Source organism: Solanum pennellii, chromosome 5, assembly GCF_001406875.1.
Source record: "Solanum pennellii chromosome 5, SPENNV200".
In the NCBI taxonomy this organism is placed as follows: domain Eukaryota; kingdom Viridiplantae; phylum Streptophyta; class Magnoliopsida; order Solanales; family Solanaceae; genus Solanum; species Solanum pennellii.
Window position 1 is genome coordinate 1227958 of NC_028641.1, and position 15164 is coordinate 1243121.

Sequence of the window (15164 nt, forward strand, 5' to 3'; positions counted from 1 at the left end):
TGGTTTGCTTGAGCTAAGGGTCACTCAGAATCAGTCTCTCTACCTCTCCGAAGTAGTGGTAAAGACTGCATACGTCAGCTGAATCATGATGGTAAATACTTAACTGGACGTATGTTTCATTCTTGCTGTCTATATCTCATAGTCCAGTGCAACATCTATGATTTTGAACCTTTGAAGTTGTATTAATTTACAGTTTGCATCTCTAATGTTGCAAGTTATTAAAAGGTTAAACAGACAGTCTAATATTTTATTTGTAAGGTTAAGAAATATATGAGCTATAGTTGCATGAGTTATAAAATAGGGATAAAATTTAAATGATAGACTAAGAAAGAAGAAAATTTGTATAAATCAGCCCATATTCCCACCATATGCTTGAACAAAACCATGTGTGACAACCAAACACTTAAACTAAAAGCATTGAATCCAAATGTTTACTATTTGATACCATATAAAATAAATTTAACTTTGGATATGGATCACATTTCACCCTATCTTACATTAACTTTGATACTACAATGGAACCTAAAACCATGGAAACTGCTCTCTGCTTGAACATTTTTACACACAAGGGAGAATAGATCTAATGCTATGTAATATAAGAGAACGAAACCTAAATGACTCGACTAGACTAGAGTTTAATGGCCAAAGTTAACATGAGATAGTTTCAGGAGTCTAGAATAGTGTTGATACACTAGATCGATACGAGAATATGCAGCTGAGCTAGCAGTTTCAAGGCAAGACTTGCTCTTCTTGCCTAAGTTCTTCAAAAAAAACAGTTTCAATATCTTGCGTGCACGACTGATCCAGTGGTGCATTCCTCAACAAAATAACCACCATGCTAATGCTGAAGTTCAAGTTTCATCCTGATTGTAGAGGTGTACTTTCAGATTTCACCTATTTGATCCTGGTCGTTTGATCTTCCCTTTGGTAACCTCCTGTGAATTGGAATGCTCAACGACATTAATAATTAAATAAATTTTCGAATAGTGAAAGTTAACTGCTCTACAACACAAATTATCGAACAGTCTAATTCATTAGCTTTCTGATGTCATTTTGGACAACAAAAATGCTTTTTATAGCTTGCAGATTCCATTCAAACTAGTTGGAAAACTTTACTAGTTTGCATGTCATATTTGAAAGAACACTGTTGTGTATCTCTTTTGAGTACTGAAACGTAGAACTTCAATGTTTTAAGGGTAAAGCAAAATGAGACGAGAGATAAAAGTGCAAAGCAGGATAAATAAATTGGATTAGAGATATTAGAACTAAGTAAATGGAGGCCAGATTTTGCCATACCTCCTTCCATTTATCAGTTGATCTGTCAATTCTCGAGCTAGTAGAAGCTCTGATAGAATTCACCCTTTTCTTCTCCACGCCAGCATCTTTAGGTGCCCTGCTCGAAATGAAGTTTAACTTCTTAACGTATGCAAATCAATTGCAACTCTAAAAACTGATTAGTGGGATTGGACATAATTGAATGGTTTAAAAGAAAAAAGCTTGGAATGAAAAAAAAGAAGATAAAGAAACCATCTGGCGGCGCTCTTTAAAATTCAGGAAATAACAGAGAGTGTTGACTACAATGAGAAGGATCACATGAGAATCTCTGAGATCTTACCCTGATGACGAAGAGGTTGAGCGAGTCCCTGATTGGCCTTTTAAAGTGATTACCTTATCTGGTGTCTTCCTTAATCTGTCATTGAAGTAAATAATTATTTGTACGTTTGAGATCTTATTTCCCCTATATTAACAACTGGCTTCAGAATACTGATCACGTCAAGGTACACTTATCATCTGTATGAAATAATGAAAAGGGAAGCCCGTGCACAAGGATCCAATGTTCATGCAGGGTCCAGGGAAGGGCCGCACCCCTAGGAATGTGATGTAGACAGCCTACCCTAATGCAAGCATTAGTGGCTGCTTCCACGGCTCGAGAACTGCTTTATCTGTATGAAATAATAGGATAAGAAAAAGAATTTCAATGTCTTTTGTGCAGAAAGTCCAACTATGTCTTTCCAAATGGAGATGTTTGTCCTTAGCAGTGTCATCGGAGGCGAGTAAAACCGACAAGTGTCTGCTGGGCTTTAAGTGAAAAAATCTATTGAAGCATGCGTTTTAGTGACGAACGACACAGATGAAGAGAAGAATATTTATAAATGTTTTCCTCCCCCAGACTCCTTCGGAAACATAAGTGCAAAACCAACCTTTAAGACAAGATTGGTGCCTACTACATATATCAATTTACCTAAGAAAATTTCCAAGGCAACTTAGTTGAAATGCACAAGAAATTTCATTATGAGACAACTACTTAGAATAATCATGTCGAACAAGTTGATCTCAAAAGAAAATAGAAGTATTGCCTTTACAAGTTAGTTGAAAGAAGCAATTGAATTACCTCTCACTCTCCTTCTGAGTCGAAGAAGTTGAAATCTTCTGCTCGGATTCCTTTGACGACACCTAACCAAACAAATAGAAGCCAGCAGCTAAATACATAGTAAAACATAAAGAAATTATACATAAAAAATTGACGACCAGATAGATAAGTAGGCAGAAGAACTCATTGAGAAACAAATATGTTTGAATGATAAACCTGATCTTGTACATCGTATGTCATATCTCCAACAGATCTTCCTTGGCTATAACTGTTCTGAAATGCCTTAAATGCTCGTTTGACAATATCTTTGTCTCCCATCGTTTCCATGAACAAAGATCTTCTCATTGTATTAGTAGAAGCTGTAGAATTCGGGGAACTCAAACTGAGAGACATGTGTAATGATGTAGGAACTCTTCTCTTGTCCTCTAGCATTGGCGAATTTACACTTCTTTGTAATGCTGCACCATTCAACGTTTTGCTAGAGGATCGAGAAGATGTTGCACCATTCAACTTTTTGTTTGAGGATTGAGAAGGCGTAGCTCCATTCAAATTTTTGTTTGAGGATTGAGAAGGTGATGCTCCATTCAACTTTTTGTTTGAGGATTGAGAAGGGGTTGCTCCATTCAACTTTTTGTTCGAGGATTGAGAAGGGGACACAAATGACCCAGGAACTAGTTTCTTGGGTTGTGCCAAAGGAGTATTATTACTTCTTTGAGTTGACATTCCAGTCACCTTCTTTACTGATGGTAGAGATGGAGTAATGACCTTAGAAGTTGGTGCTTGCTTAGATGTTGGAGAAAAAAATCTTGAGGATTTTGCCACAGGTGAAGTCAGTTTCTTCTTTGTTCCAGCGGATACCCGAGCCTCTGGAGTGTATACCTGAACATGAACAAGAAACGATAACATAAATAACAGGGAAGAGACAACAAAAAATAAACGAGCAAAAGAACAGGATAGTAGGAACTCGGATCAATAAGATACTTGAAGTACCAATAGACAGAAAAGTTCTAACATATCACCTTTCGAGGCACATTCTTTACATTTGCATTAGGGGTTCTGCTTTTCCTGAGAGAGGCTTTTTGTGCTTCAGTATTCGCTTGTGGAGTCTCTACTACACTATCTTGACATACTTTTTCAGGATTCCGCTCTTCAGCCTTATTAAGTTCTCCTTTATCACATGTTCCCAAAATAGATTCTTCCTTAGTTTTAGTAACCACTAAGCTATCACATTCCACATCAACAGAAATATCCTCATTTGACTCATCGATCCCCGATATAGTTCCTTCCTTAGCTTCAGTAACCAATGGACTAACACACTCTATATCAACAGAAGTATCATCCTTTGACTCATCAATTCCTGAGATAGTAAGTTCCTTAGCTTCGGTAACCAATAAGTTATCACACTCCACATCAACAGTAATATCCTCCTTCGGTTCATCCACTGCATCACTATTCTTCAAATTTACCACTGACATTTGCTGCTCATCTACAGAAGATCTCTCACCATTGGATGAACTGAAATCGCCATCAGAGTTTCCATTTTCTGTCACATCTCCAGATTTGGGCTCAGTTACTTCTGGAGACAGAGGTTCCATTCCCTGTTCAACTTGCCGTGTTTCCTCCTCTAATTGTTCCAGCTTCTTAGCAGCAATCCTCTTGTAGTGTGCTTCAAAATACGCCTTCTTCTGAGCTACTGATCCAGGTGTTGAACACTTTTCAACTTCTTCCAGATACTTATTAGGGGAGAAAGATGACCATTTCTCCCAAGAAAGTGCATCATTCTCAAACCTTCCAAAAGAAACTGACACTTCAAGTGTAGGACGAGACACGACTGAGTCACCCATCTGTTCATTAAAACCAAATAAACTCAAACAAGAATCACAATGAAACTCACAAGGACTACAAACTACAATAACAACAACATAACCAGTAATTCCAGTGGAGTCGTGGAGTTTGGGGAGGGTAGAGCGTAAAGAGACCTTAATCCTACCTTGGGAGGTAGAGAGCTTGTTTCCAACATACACTTGACTCAAGTAAAAAGAACTAATGGGAGTAAAGAAGTCATGTCAAAATACTACAGAGATCATGTCAAAGTATGCTGAAAAAAGAAACCTAACTTCAACAAAACAACACAATAATCAAAGTGCAAGAAACAACAGGTGATAACAGACATCAATGAACAAGAAACTCCCTGAGCAATACAATCACAAGGACTAAAGAGAAGATCTAACTTTCCAAGAACACATTTAACCAACAAACATAACATACTCAAAGAAGCATAACTTCTAACTAATCAAACAACACAAAAACTGTACCTTGTGCTTGACAGCAGGAGTATCCACAATGGATTCACCCATCAATCCACAAAGCTACCACAAGATTTCACACAATACACACATTATTTATTGCCTGAGACAAAGCATAGAGCAGCACATCAACAATGAAAACAAACAAATTAAACAAAATGAAGTAAGATATGAACAGTAACAACCCATGTGCTCTATTTTCTACTCAACCCCCTTATTGTCTTACTTGTGACATTATCCATCCATACAGCTCTTTTACAGTTATTTTCATTTTATTTTATTTTTTTGTTGTTGAAAAGAAAACAAAAAATCAAAATTTGTCAGCTTATGGATCTTCCAAAAAACTGCTAAAGATCCTAACTTTAATCATCAAGATAGACAAAACACTAAAAATTTCTCACAAGAAGGTACACCCTCTTTCTGAAGACACAAAAAAGTTGCAATCTTTACCAAGAAAAAAGGACAAAAAGTGAGAAAAAATTGATACATTAAGCCAAAATTTCTCACAAATAAGGTACAAAAAAGTGCACCCTCTTTCTAAAGACACAAAAAAGTTACAATCTTTACCAAGAAAAAAGGACTAAAAGTGAGAAAAGATTGATACATCAAGCCAAATACTTTATTGGGTTGGTGTTGAAATCTTAGTAAAAAGATTTTGTGATAATAACATGATGACAAATCTAACAATAATAAAGTAGAAAGATTATAAAAGGGTCTTACCAAAAAAGAGTTTAAAATGCAAAGGGGATGGAAAGAGACAGGGAAACAAGATAATGATCAGATTGGGCATGAGGAAGAGAAGAGAGGGAAGAAGATAGAGAGAAGTAGAAAGGCCCACTGAGTGAAGAAGTAATGATAGATCTCTCATCAAAGAACAATTCAATAATCAATAATAGAGGCACCTTTGGATATGTGGGGCCTTCTTATTTAGGACTAGAGTTGAACAATGTTAGAGAAAGTGGAAGTGTTTTCTACTATATAATAGACACTGAAATTTTGCGAGACTTCATAAATCGAGTTAAATTTTAATTTAGACATTAGATTCTTCTGTATAACTAGAGTTGAACAATGTTAGAGAAAGTGGAAGTGTTCTCTACGATATCGTAGACATTGAAATTTTGTGAAATTTTATAAATCGAGTTAAATTTCATTTAGACATCAGATTTTTCTTTATAACGAAATACTTTAAGAACATACACAAAATCTTGTCATAAAGATCAAATAAATATCAAGGAGATTCAAATTATCCTATATTCAAGATACGTCCTACTAATTGTTATTGAATCATGGAGAAAATCTAGAGAGATTATTATAATTAAGGAAACAAACAAATTTGTATCCATTTTGTTTTATCAATAAAATAATATTTTTTCATATTTTATTTGTGATTACAGTTAAATTTTATACTATCATTCTTAAATCAATTGCGAATATTTTTATAACAAAAATAATATGTTAATCTAAATTTACAACGGAATTTATAAAAGATGATGTGAATGCATATTTATAATAAACTCTCGATTCAAGTAAAATATATTTAAAAAACAATTGTGTAAAATATATATATATATATATTAGCGAAAAAGCTATTCAAAAAACAACAAAAATAATAGTAACAACAACTAAATAATATGATAACTAAAGCTAAATGAAATATTTGAATGATTACTAAAATTAAGGAATAAAATAATATGAGAATAGAAATCTCATACATTTTACAGGTAGTTGTCCAATTATGTATTTTCTACTTCATTGATAATTATGTGAAATGATAAATTTAAAAGTACATCAATTACATGAATACTTAAAATTCCTTTCTTTTTCTTCTTCTCAAATAATAATGGAATCTTAGTCCATATCAAAATAGTGTCTGATTATATATTGGACTGACTTTTTAAAAAGCAGAAAAATATGGTGAGTTTTAATTTTTTTTAAAAAAATAAATAATTAGTTTAGGTTAGTCTTCTAAGTGATTTTTTTTAAAATCCCAAAATTGGTTATAAATAAAAAAAATTTAAAGTCTAACTCAATCTTAAAAGTTAACTCATAAGGTGAGCATTGTTAAACACCATATTAGGAGACCACAAACCCTAATGATCACTGATGTGGGACTTAACACTCTTCCACACGTCGGGATCGGATATCTTAAACATGGACAATATGAGATGGGAGCCCAACATCCGGCGAAATAATGAATTGGGTTGGACTTGACTCTAATACCATATAAGAAAATGAATTTAGAGCCTTGGTTCGATCTCAAAAGCTAATTCATGAGGAGAGAATGGCTCAAAAATTATAATGCCCACCGATGTGAGAATCATCACTCCTCACACCGCTTTTAAGACAAAAGGATAAAAACATGTCAAAGTAATAGCTTAGAAAAGTGAGTTCATTCAAACAAGTTCTAACTCAACCTCAATAATTACCTCACATTTTTTTTAAAATCAAAACCATATAAAGAGACAAAGGATCTTAATACCCACCCATCAAGAGCTCAACAAAATTTTAATTGTTTTTCAAGTTAAATTCACATCCAAATATATTTTTTTTAAAATTACTGTTTTTTAGGATAAAAAATTAAAGATTATGGGACAAACAGGCCAGGCCTTTGTACAACAGCCCATGGAGAAATATGTACTTTAGTGGGCATTGCTTTGGGCCCAAATCACTACTACAAGAAGGCCATAAAGCAAAGAGAATGTTTTTAGTTTAATCTTGTTCTTGACATATATGATGTGATGTAATTCATGAAATTTTTGCGATGCGGAATTTCTGAAATGAAATGGTCAAAATTTTTCATGGACGTCCATTATGACGTTGGCAATATATATAGTTCATCCCGCTGGAAAAACGGACACATTTTCAAGTTCAAATGAGCCCCAAAGCAGGTAAACGCAAATTTTGCCAATTTTTGTGTGCCATAGTCCATGAATTTTTTGTGATCCGGAATTTTTTTAAATGAAATGGACGAAATTTTTCATGGATGTCCATTAAGACGTTGGCAATGTATCAAGTTCGTCCCGCGGGGAAAACGAGCGCATTTTCAAGTACAAACGAGCCCCAAAGCAAGTAAACACAGATTTTACCGATTTTTGTATGCTAAAGTCCACGGAATTTTTGTGATTCGAAATTTCCGAAATGAAATGACCAAAATTTTTCATGGACGTCCGTTAAGACGTTGACAATGTATCCAGTTCGATCCGCGGGAGGGCATTTTCAAGTTCAAACGAGTCTTAATGCAAGTAAACGCAGATTTTATCGATTTTCATGTGCTATATTTCAAGGAATTTTTTGTGGTTTGGAATTTCCGAAACGAAATGACCGAATTTTTCAGTTTAAATGCAGAATTGCTCTATAAATCCATTTTAATATCTTATCATTATTAGCCAACCCGATAATAATTTTCTATTTGTAATGTATTGTACTCGTCGTTGATATATACTCTACGTATAACAATTGGATACTAAATGTATACTGTATATACATTTTTATACACATATAGTACAATGATTTATTCATTGGTTATATGCTGCATATTAAATAAAATTTATAGAATAGACTAAGAAAATATTTTCTTATACTTTCTTGCTACGTATAAGAAAATAGTAAATCAAAATATAGTTATAAAGTTCAAACCAACTCAGGTAATATGGGTTGATCCATAGATGGTGAGGTTATAATTTGAGTTGATAAAATTTAACAATTTTTTGTTACTTACTATTTTATTTTATTTTCAAATAGAAATGTTACATGAAGATGTTCTAAGTTTAAAAAACCATTAAGTTCCATGTTTTCCAAAAATCAGTTAATATAATAATCTTGAAACATACCCTCATGTACCTTGCATTTTTTCTTTTTGAGATGAGAACCAATAGGTGACATTTATTATACGTCTGCTCGAGCTTTGAAGTAATAGTAAAATTATTTTTGTATGACCTATAAATCACGAGTTCGAGCATTAAAAATAACTGCTAATACTTATATTAGGGTAAATTTACATCACATTCCATTAAGGTATGATCATTTCTCAAGTCTCAGTAATACAGGATGCTTAATGCACCAGACTAATTGTTATTTTTTTAGGTGACAACTATATTATGTAAAGGTTCCTATAAGTTTCTTATCTATCCAATGGGCTGTTATCTAAAGATGGGCTAATATATTAACTTAGAAGCAAAGATCTAAAAGTTCTCATTTATATATCATGGCCCAAAAAAAAAAAAGTTAAGTGAATTAGTTGCATGGTAAACATCAAGTCCCTTCAAAAAAATATATATAAATATCTACAAATTACGGATTGTGTATTGCTAGTTTTAGTATAATGTTTGTTTTGATTGTTACTTAAATTTTATTAAATTGTATCGTTTAAATATATCGTCAGGTTCAACGAATGGTAAAAGTTTCAGTTTGTGTAACGATCGATTTGATGTGATCACGTCGTTACCTTCATATTTTCTTCTCATTTTATCTTTATTCATTAATTAATAATAGTTTTACCTTGTATCCTAGTTTTCCTATAGTTTGATCATTCAAATTATAGATGTGTGACATTATATAACAACAAAGAACGATAGTGTGCATTATACTCATTAAAACAATAGAATACAACACAATATAGTACGATATAAAATATAACCATCGGAACAAAAGTGTAAAAGACAAATCAAGATATGAAAAGTCACCCAACCTATACTATATATAAACCTTGCACTTTACATTTGTGGTCCCTCAACTTTCTAAATTTGGTCATTATCAATATCTTTGCCTTGTTTTTTCCTCCTCTAAATGCTCTTAAGCTACTCAATCTCTAATCAAAGTATACAACATGTTAATTAATACATCTTTTTACCAAACAAAAACTTATATATATGTGTCATTAATTAGTTAATGATGTTCAAATTAATCAAAATGGAGACTAGAACTATAGTACTTAGTATGAGTGTACTTGTTGTTTTATTGGGCTTGGTTAGATCCGACCCGGATCCACTCCAAGATTATTGTGTGGCTGATACCAAAAAAGCTACAAGAGAAAATTTCTATAATGGTGTGCCATGTATCAATCCACAAAATGTAGATATTTCTCATTTTGCAACATCAGCATTGTCCAAGGCTGGTAAAATTGGCTTAGTATTTGGTTTCAATGTGACACTAACCACAATTTTCAATTTGCCAGGTGCGTAGGGGTGTTAAATGGGCAGGTTGAACTGAACCTGATTGAATCAAAATGAATTGAGTTAATGTATGTGTTGGTCAAAAGTTACTTGAACTGAAATAAGTTGGGCCAAAATGGGCAAAAAAATAGGTCAAAACTAAACCCCCGCAACTCTTATCAAGATTTAGTTTCTGTTTGTTTTCATAAAAGTTTTTTAATCATCTAATCTTTTCCTTTATTACGGTTTTATTTACAATCAGACTTTGCTATAACAATATTGTTTCTATAGATAGTTTATAAAATTGTTGTAGCGAAATATTGTTATACAAAACGTACAATCAAACATAACATGAAAAATCGATTTTAAAAGAGACTTGACCATTATAATAAAATTTTGCTATAGAAAGGTTAGAATATATCTAACAAAAAAAAGAAGTTGTGGATGTTTTATGTATATGTATGTATATTATATGTATATTTTATGTATATTTAGTATAACTATACATGATCTATACATTTGTGCACAATTTGTAAACTAGATGGTCGAATGGATCGAACTCGTATAAACATCCTAAATATTTTGATAAGGTTGTTCATAAATCAATTTGACCAAAACATTAGTCTAACTTTTAGATAGGCTGAATTTGACGAGTAAAAATGGAATAAATCAATGCGTGAAGAAGTTCTTAAACAAGTTGGGCAAGTCATATATTCATGACAAGGTCAAATTACTTAAACAAATTGAACGTCTAATCATATATTCATGAGCTAATTTTGTCATCGTTACGATTTACAGGTATGAACACTCAAGGACTCACTATGGCAAGAATAGACATTGGTCCCAATAGCCTTGTGTCCCCTCATTCCCACCCTAGAGCCTCAGAAGTGGCTATTTTGCTAAAGGGTTCACTTTTAGTTGGATTTATTAACACATCAAATCACTTATTTACCCAAAATTTAAGCCCAGGAGATTCTTTTGTTTTTCCAAAAGGTATGATCCATTTTCTTTATAATACTGACTCTAAAGTGCAAGCATTGGCTTTGTCTGGGCTGAGTAGCCAAAACCCTGGTCTCCAAGTGGCCTCCCCGGCCGCGTTCGCGACCGAGCCAACCCTGCCAGACGAAGTATCTCAGAAGTTATTTCAGATCAACGATCAAGACGTTACAAAAATCAGAACGAGCCTCGGAGGATGATTATGTTTTTTGAATATGGTTATTGTTGAGTATACATGGTTACTTTTTCTTTCAATAATTTTATTTATTATTGGAGTAAATTAAAGCTTGCTTAGGGTTATTTCAATTAATTAGTAGGAAAAAAAAAAGAGGTTGTAGGTTTGGGTGTATAATGACATGCCAACTATCACATGTGTGTTGTACTAATTTTATTAAACAAATTTGCCAGCCTTTGTCAAATGGTTCCCGGTGACTACAGTTTCGACTGGTAAAATGCTTGTGTCTGTTTATTTAATTTTATAATAATTTAAGTTTTATATTTATATACATTTAAAATCGAAGAATATAAATATTAGAAAAAGTTAAATAAACAAAAGAAGTTTAAATATCATATTAAACAATAACAAAATTATTTACATCATAACTTTTTAATTATTATTTTTTCGAATCTTACGTAAACACGAGATAATTTGCCCCATTATATACAAGCATTAAATCAGAACATAGCCAGAGGACAGACAAATCCTCACTATAAATTTATTGGTCACCTCACATTCCAACAATCAGAGTATAATTTTCAAAGTGCAAATTGCATTATAAATGCCAATTATATTATTCGAATCTGATACCTGCAAACATATTATATGCTCAATAATTTAATTTTGATTTTTGTTGAAATTATACAAAAGCATGTGAAGATACGTCAACTTGAGAATTTATTTAATTGGCAATTAAATAAAGTTAAGTAATACGCAATTACCTAAGTCTCTAAGCTTTCACATGAGGATATCAATGTTTTTACTCTTTCGACTCTATCGTTGATTTTTTTAATTTAATTATCTATCGATGTATGATATTTATATTAAGATTTAAATAGATATAATTTTATATATTGCAAAGTCTATTTTTAGAGTCGATACTTTTAAGTTTTAGTGTTTTTTTTTTATTATCAGATTTTGAAAGTTGAAACACAATAAACAGAGATTCGTAAATCTATGTTTTTTGAAATTACAAAATCGTGTTACTAAAATAATGGACTCTTGAATTCATACACATGAACAAGTTGGAAGAAAAAAAAAATCTATACATAAAAAAAAAAATTAGTAATATATATTTTTAAAAACACTTATTACTATCTTTTATCCAAGAGAAATTAGACTTTGTGTGTTTATTAGTGTGGAAAGTATATTTTTATAAAATATGTTTTACAAAATAAAGAATTTTCTGAAAATATATTTGATAATTAGTGGATTTATGAATTTTATTTTATTTTTTAAAAAAAAAAAATTCTATCGATCGCAAATTATGTGATTTTTTTTATTCACCTTATAATGTTACACTTTTTTATATAAAATAATTAAACTAAAAAATTCTTATTTTACCTATAATGAGGTAATTATGATCATAAAAATAGCTATACTTTGGTTTAGATCACAATTTAAAAAAAAACACTTAATTTTCTCCTTAAACTCTATCTCCAGTCAAACATCGTCATATGAATCGAAACAAAAATAATATTTACTAATTGTTCATACTTTTTGAAAATTATGTAGTATTTTAATAAAATATCGAAATATCAAGACATTCATAATAATATCTATATATTGGTTGGAATAGTGATATGATATTATAACAAATTGAGTAAATTGTGAAGGAAAAGACAATTTTGAGGAAATCATTTTTGCCTTTTAGTGGAGGTATCCAAAAAATAAAAAAAAATGCCACACGTTTTCAAAATAATATTATTTTTCGTCAAACTAAATACACCATTTACCTCATTATTATATATCAAACTCACAACAAAAATAAATTTGGCATCAATGAAAACAAGAGAAAATATACATGACACGTTTCTTTTGCATCATGTTGTATTACATATACTCTCAATATTAAAAATAAAGATTTTTTTCACCACGAATCAATGAAATAATTATGTTATAATATAATTTTTTATTTATTTATTTACTATTATTAAATTAGTTCAGTCGAAAAAACATTTTCCGTCTTTAGAAAAAACAAGAGAATTCATGATAAATATTAAATTCTCATTAAAGCTATCTAATTTTTCTGTACGAAGATACTATTTTTTTTTTAATTGATTCAATCAATTATCAATAGAAAAATAGCGATATTTTCTTGATATGTTACCTAAAATTAAAAATACCAATTAAATTCTTGTAAGGCAAGGAAATATTTATAAAACCTACCAAACTAATGAATTGGTCATATTTGTGTGTGTATACAAATGATGGCTACTAAGTAAACACACACTAATTAGCACATCATCTTTGGCACGATTTTTTTTATTTTTTTTAGTTTCCATTATAGAAATTAAAACAAATATAATGTACTACATCAATATTTGAAGTCAATGGTCATCAAAAGGCCAAATAAAAGAAGCCTCCAGCTAATTTCCATGTGCTATACTTTGGTATTTACATTAAATTTTTTGGAGCCCCACAAATCATATGCATACAAATTTAAGTTAGGAGAACAAGTTGAGCAAGGCAAGTGCTCCCTTGATCCAATTTATGTTGCGTTTGTCTAACTCGACACAAAATTTAAGAAGAAAAAAAAAATAAGGCAAGAATTCAGTAATTTATGATAATTGTCATGTTCTGCACGTGAGATTTTTTATTGTTCAATGTTTTTCTTGAAAGTATGTTCTATTTGTCATGACAGAGAAGAAAAACGATATATACAGGCTATATTCGAACTTTGAATGAATGTGTCATGAATAAGGAGTATGTTCACGTATTTCAATGAGAATATCAAAAAACCCTAATTTATAAATATTTGTGTAATTGCAATCAAGAACGATTATGAATTTAGTTGAATCTAATAATTATAATTATACTATTAACAAAAATTATTCAATATATACAGATTAGTACGTATTAATTTAAAATTCAATTATTTAAAGAACTAGAATCTCGAACTCGCAGATATCTAAAGCATATCTCTCTTGTAAGGAACCTCCAAATAAGAAAAATTGATTGAAAACAACTTTGATGCCAAGTAACAACTAAAGTTCTTCTTATGAGTTGGACACCTCCCTTTTTTAACACTTAATTAATTTCTTTTTGCCGTTATAAATCATTGTCAACATCCCTAATTAGTCTTAATCAATCATTCTCTTCTATAATTAATTAAAAATAAATAAAGTTCCTAATCACGTTATTTATTTATTTTTAGACTTCACAAAAGAAGAAACATATAAACAACTACTAATTATTAACATTACCTAATCAAGAGAACCAAAAGCTAATTAAGCTTTTGTTGTTAAAATACCTGTATTTTAGATAAAGTAACATAAAATACAACACCAATAAAGTTTAGATGAGTCATGGAAGATTGGAATCCAATCTAAAATTTTCTCCGTTTATTTTTATTTGTCTATAATTTTAAAAAAAATTATTTTATTTATTCACTTTTAGCATATTGAGAAAAAATAATTATTTTTTGATGTTTTAATGTAAATTAATATGGACGTTATGGTAAAATTACACATCAATCATTTTTTAAGCAATATAAAATTTAAAGTAGACAAGTAAAATTGTGAACAAATGGAGTAACTTAGTAAATTTTCCTTATTTTTTGATAGATTGGATTATTTTTACTTGTGACTTTTAACATATTAAAAAAAACTAATTATTTTTTATAATTTACTCTTAATAACAATTACTTATTTCTCAAATTATTTTTCAAGGCATATGTTAATTAATATAAATATTGTAATCAAATATTTATATTTATCATTATTTCTTAAAATACGAACAAATCTAAAATGAACAGGTAAATAGCCACGAAATAAGCAATACACCATAAATTAGTACAGATACGCGTAATTCAAACTCAACAAATACTCTTGGTTTGGCTGAAATATAGAGATGCTAAGATTATGCTAATTATTAATTAGTCAATATTCCAATGACTAGTTGAACATATTTCAAATATTAATAAATTTTATTTAGCTAAAAAAAATTTTAGTTTCTACATTTGTACTTCAATTATATTTAAATCACACATTAATTTCTTCGTACTCAAAATTCGAATCTACAAAATTTTGATCAAGATGAAACAGTCTCACTATCACATCACAATCTAGTCTAGCTACATATTAACCTATAGACAAATCAGGATTGTAATAAAATGATATGTA

At 30.7% G+C, this 15164-nt stretch overlaps 2 protein-coding genes across 5 annotated transcripts; one reads left to right on the forward strand and one right to left on the reverse strand.

Annotated features, from left to right (window-relative positions):
• Positions 1 to 387: 387 nt before the first annotated feature.
• LOC107020373 (uncharacterized serine-rich protein C215.13-like) lies at positions 388 to 5552 on the reverse strand. 4 transcript variants are annotated; one of them, XM_015220707.2, is made up of 8 exons: positions 5398 to 5551; positions 4687 to 4780; positions 3391 to 4215; positions 2588 to 3250; positions 2393 to 2454; positions 1616 to 1690; positions 1297 to 1393; positions 388 to 935 (listed from the first exon to the last, which is right to left on the reverse strand). In XM_015220707.2, exons 2-8 carry the CDS (start codon positions 4726 to 4728, stop codon positions 891 to 893), a joined length of 1809 nt encoding a protein of 602 aa, XP_015076193.1. In that variant the 5' UTR covers positions 4729 to 4780; positions 5398 to 5551; the 3' UTR covers positions 388 to 890. The 4 variants fall into 4 exon arrangements, with proteins under 4 accessions (XP_015076193.1, XP_015076194.1, XP_015076196.1 ...); XM_015220708.2 differs by lacking the exon at positions 5398 to 5551 and adding an exon at positions 5245 to 5381; XM_015220710.2 differs by lacking the exon at positions 5398 to 5551 and adding an exon at positions 4863 to 5220.
• A 4033-nt stretch (positions 5553 to 9585) lies between these two features.
• LOC107020081 (germin-like protein subfamily 1 member 1) lies at positions 9586 to 11242 on the forward strand. Its single transcript, XM_015220408.2, has 2 exons — positions 9586 to 9850; positions 10626 to 11242. The coding sequence occupies exons 1-2, from the start codon at positions 9586 to 9588 to the stop codon at positions 11021 to 11023; spliced, it is 663 nt and encodes a 220-aa protein (XP_015075894.1). The 3' UTR covers positions 11024 to 11242.
• Positions 11243 to 15164: the final 3922 nt, after the last annotated feature.